Consider the following 3281-nt stretch of genomic DNA (forward strand, 5'->3'; position numbering starts at 1 on the left):
GGGGGGGTTAACGGGAGGATACCAATTTACAATTTTTTTTTTTTATAGTTTACTAGTTTAAAGAGTCTACTTTCTACTGGTGTAGGAGAAAAAAAACTTTGAATATAAAATAACACTGTACTTACATAAATACGAAAATAAGTATAAAAATACAATTTTTCCTAAATAACTTGCACTGGACACTTTAAAATAAAACAATGAACAAAAAACCACTTGGGTGCTGCAACTAGAGTCCTGTGTGCACAACTTGACGTAAAAAAATCGCTGATATCAGCAAAACTGCCAGATCTGTAAAGAAAAGAAAAAGCGGTTAATTTTTGTATACGCAAAATCACTACAAAATATTTGTGTGAAAGAAATGCTATATTTATAGTGGTAATACTTATTATATTTGGATGAATTTTTCCAAAAGTCATCTAAAATGATCCCAGATGATGGCAAAACCTTAGGAATTATATATAGTTAATATAAACTGGGCAAAAGCTTAGTTCAAATGTAACACGTACCGTGCGCCATTGACGTAAAAGAAAGGCATATCTAGAAAGAGTACTAATAATTGATGTATATGCAATAAAATGGTAAATAAATAATCTATGATGACCCTAGATGACAGAAAAAAGGTTAAAAATGGTTTTTAGTAAGTATAAACGGGTAAGAAAAATAATTCGTGAAACTTACTACTTGAGTTGGCACTGGTCGCAGGTGTAGTTGACATGGGAGTTACAAACAGGCTTATGGCACTTGCCACACAAAAGCTTGGTCCTGACATTAGAAGAAGAAGGGCAGAGGGGGCATCTGTTGCGCTTCTCACTTCGTTTTGGAGTGTCTGGACTCTCGTCTTCGGGCTCTTGTACCGCAAAAACAGAGCAAATGAGGTAAGTCAAGTCCCTTGGGAGGTACCTCTTGTTTGCGAGTCTTGAAAGTGCTGCATCACGGGCGAGTTCCATGGCCAATTCCGCAGAAAATTGCCTCCTGTTATACAAGGTGTTGTCAGGCAAATTTTGGTGGATAAAAAAGGAATTATTCACAACAAGATTGATAATCCCATAGAAGACACATACGGGCCACCTCCGGGTCTTCCTGCTGCAGGTCAGGGCAGAACATATCTGATCGAACGTGTCAACTCCTCCCTTTGTGGCATTATAAAACATATGCATGTGACTTTTATGATCCTCAATAACTGTGGGATTGTGATGAACTGTGGAAAGAATCTGGATCCTTTTCGTCGGCTTGACACGTTGGCACAAAACGGTGACCTTGTCCTTGTAATTATACGTGGCAACAGATTCGCCTAATTCCATGGGCGTTGACAGCAACACAGTAGGCAGGTACGGTTTTGGACGAATAGTACCAACTAAATGCATCCCACGTTCACGGAGAGCCTTGGCTAGTGGCAGGGAAGTAAACCAGTTGTCCGTCGTAACAATACGCCCAGCCTTCCTGAAGGGTCGGGTTAGCTCCAACGTGAAGTATTCTCCCAAGGGCGTACTTGTATTGGTAGTTCCCTTGCCCAGGTAGGGAATGGCATTGCACATGTAGAACGTGTCTGCATCACATGCCATAACTAACTTGATGCCATACCTAAGAGAAAAGAAAACAAAATAAAAGAAACAATAAATATAAAGAAAACAAAATAAAAGAAACAATAAATATAAAGAAAACAAAATAAAAGAAACAATAAATATATAGAAAACAAAATAAAAGAAACAATAAATATAAAGGAAACAAAACTAGACCTATAAAATTTTTTTAAAAAATTGCATATATATCAAAAAAATTAAAAATATTGCATATATATCTATCTATCATATATATATATATATATATATATATATATATATATATATATATATATATATATATATATATATATATATATATATATATATATATATATATATATATATATATATATATATATATATATATATATATATATATATATATATATATATATATATATATATATATATAAATAAATAAAACTTTTTACTTTGCTGGTTTATTCGGGATGTACATCCTGAAACGGCACCGTCCCCTGAAGCCGAGGAGCTGCTCATCCACAGTGAGATGCCCACTGGGTTCATAGTTGGCAATGCAATTGGCAATGACCTGGTCCCAAAAATTCCTTATGGGAGCAAATTTGTCATGTGTCACACGCTCCTCCCTCGTGGCAATGCTGACAAAACGTAGGGCCCTCTGAATAAAGGCGAAGCGGCGCTCACTCATGATGGTCTTGTAGAAGGGACATCCTAGAGACTTAGAGAACATCTCTTCCGCTGTCAGATGATTGTCCTTCCGTGCCCCTGTCATGATGAGGATCCCAAGGAAGGCACGTAACTCCATGAGGGTCAAATCCTTGAAGGTGGGGTCGTTTTGCCGCTTGTATTTGTTCCGTAGGGTTAGGATTTTGTCATTGGTGTGGATGACCACTTCTGCAAGCATTATATTTGTCAAAAATTTGTCAAACACTTCAGCAGGAGTCCTACACCCGAAGACAGCCATGGTAGGACCGGCACTGTCAAACTGGTCAATCTTCAAGATTGGTGGCATTGTTGGGTTTGGCTCTGAGTGCCACTTCGTGTTGTCCCTAGCCATGTAAGAGTTATCCGGCAATCTCTTCAATGCCACACCTTCTGCAGGGCAAAGAGGTCCTCTCCTCCTTTTCCTACTCCTCATCTCCACGGGACTAAGATGAGGCACAGGAACCGCAGGATACGCTGAAGAAGGCCCAGGAGACGTTGAAGAAGGCCCAGGATACGCTGAAGAAGGCCCAGGATACGCTGAAGAAGGCCCAGGATACGCTGAAGAAGGCCCAGGAGACGCTGAAGAAGGCACAGGAGATTCTGCAGGAGTCACAGGAACAACGGAAATAAGACGAACTGCGTGCGAGACAGCAAAATCATGTCTCTCTTCATGCGCTGTTTCCGCTACTTCAGCAGCCAAAAGTTGATCCTCGTTTTCCTCACGCAGCAAGGTTTCATTGTCGACCAGGTCGTCTTGGATAGTGTCTTCTTCAAAGGTAAGGGTCAAAGGCTCTTCTTCATCACTACTGACGAAAAGGAGCTCCAAAAACTCCTCCTCCTTGAGATATTTCTTCGCCATGCTGAAAATCTGAAAATAGGAAAAAATAGAAAATTAGAAATTACCCTCAAAATCCCATTCTTGCTGCTTTCAAAACAAAATGGCGATTGGTACAAGTACCTACACCATTCACTGATATGTTCTGATAGACACAATTACATTATTTCACTAAATAATAATACAGTAATGTAAAATAC

The 3281-nt window shown here is 39.0% G+C and overlaps 1 protein-coding gene across 1 annotated transcript; it reads right to left on the reverse strand.

Moving 5' to 3' along the window:
- Positions 1-226: 226 nt before the first annotated feature.
- LOC137639647 (piggyBac transposable element-derived protein 4-like) lies at positions 227-2694 on the reverse strand (the record flags this gene model as incomplete). The annotated part of the gene is made up of 3 exons (XM_068371903.1): positions 227-288; positions 1151-1581; positions 1994-2694. Coding segments are annotated over 3 exons (1194 nt in total), but the record flags the coding sequence as incomplete, so codon positions are not given.
- Between the last annotated feature and the right edge of the window lie 587 nt (positions 2695-3281).

This window comes from Palaemon carinicauda, chromosome 4, assembly GCF_036898095.1.
Source record: "Palaemon carinicauda isolate YSFRI2023 chromosome 4, ASM3689809v2, whole genome shotgun sequence".
In the NCBI taxonomy this organism is placed as follows: domain Eukaryota; kingdom Metazoa; phylum Arthropoda; class Malacostraca; order Decapoda; family Palaemonidae; genus Palaemon; species Palaemon carinicauda.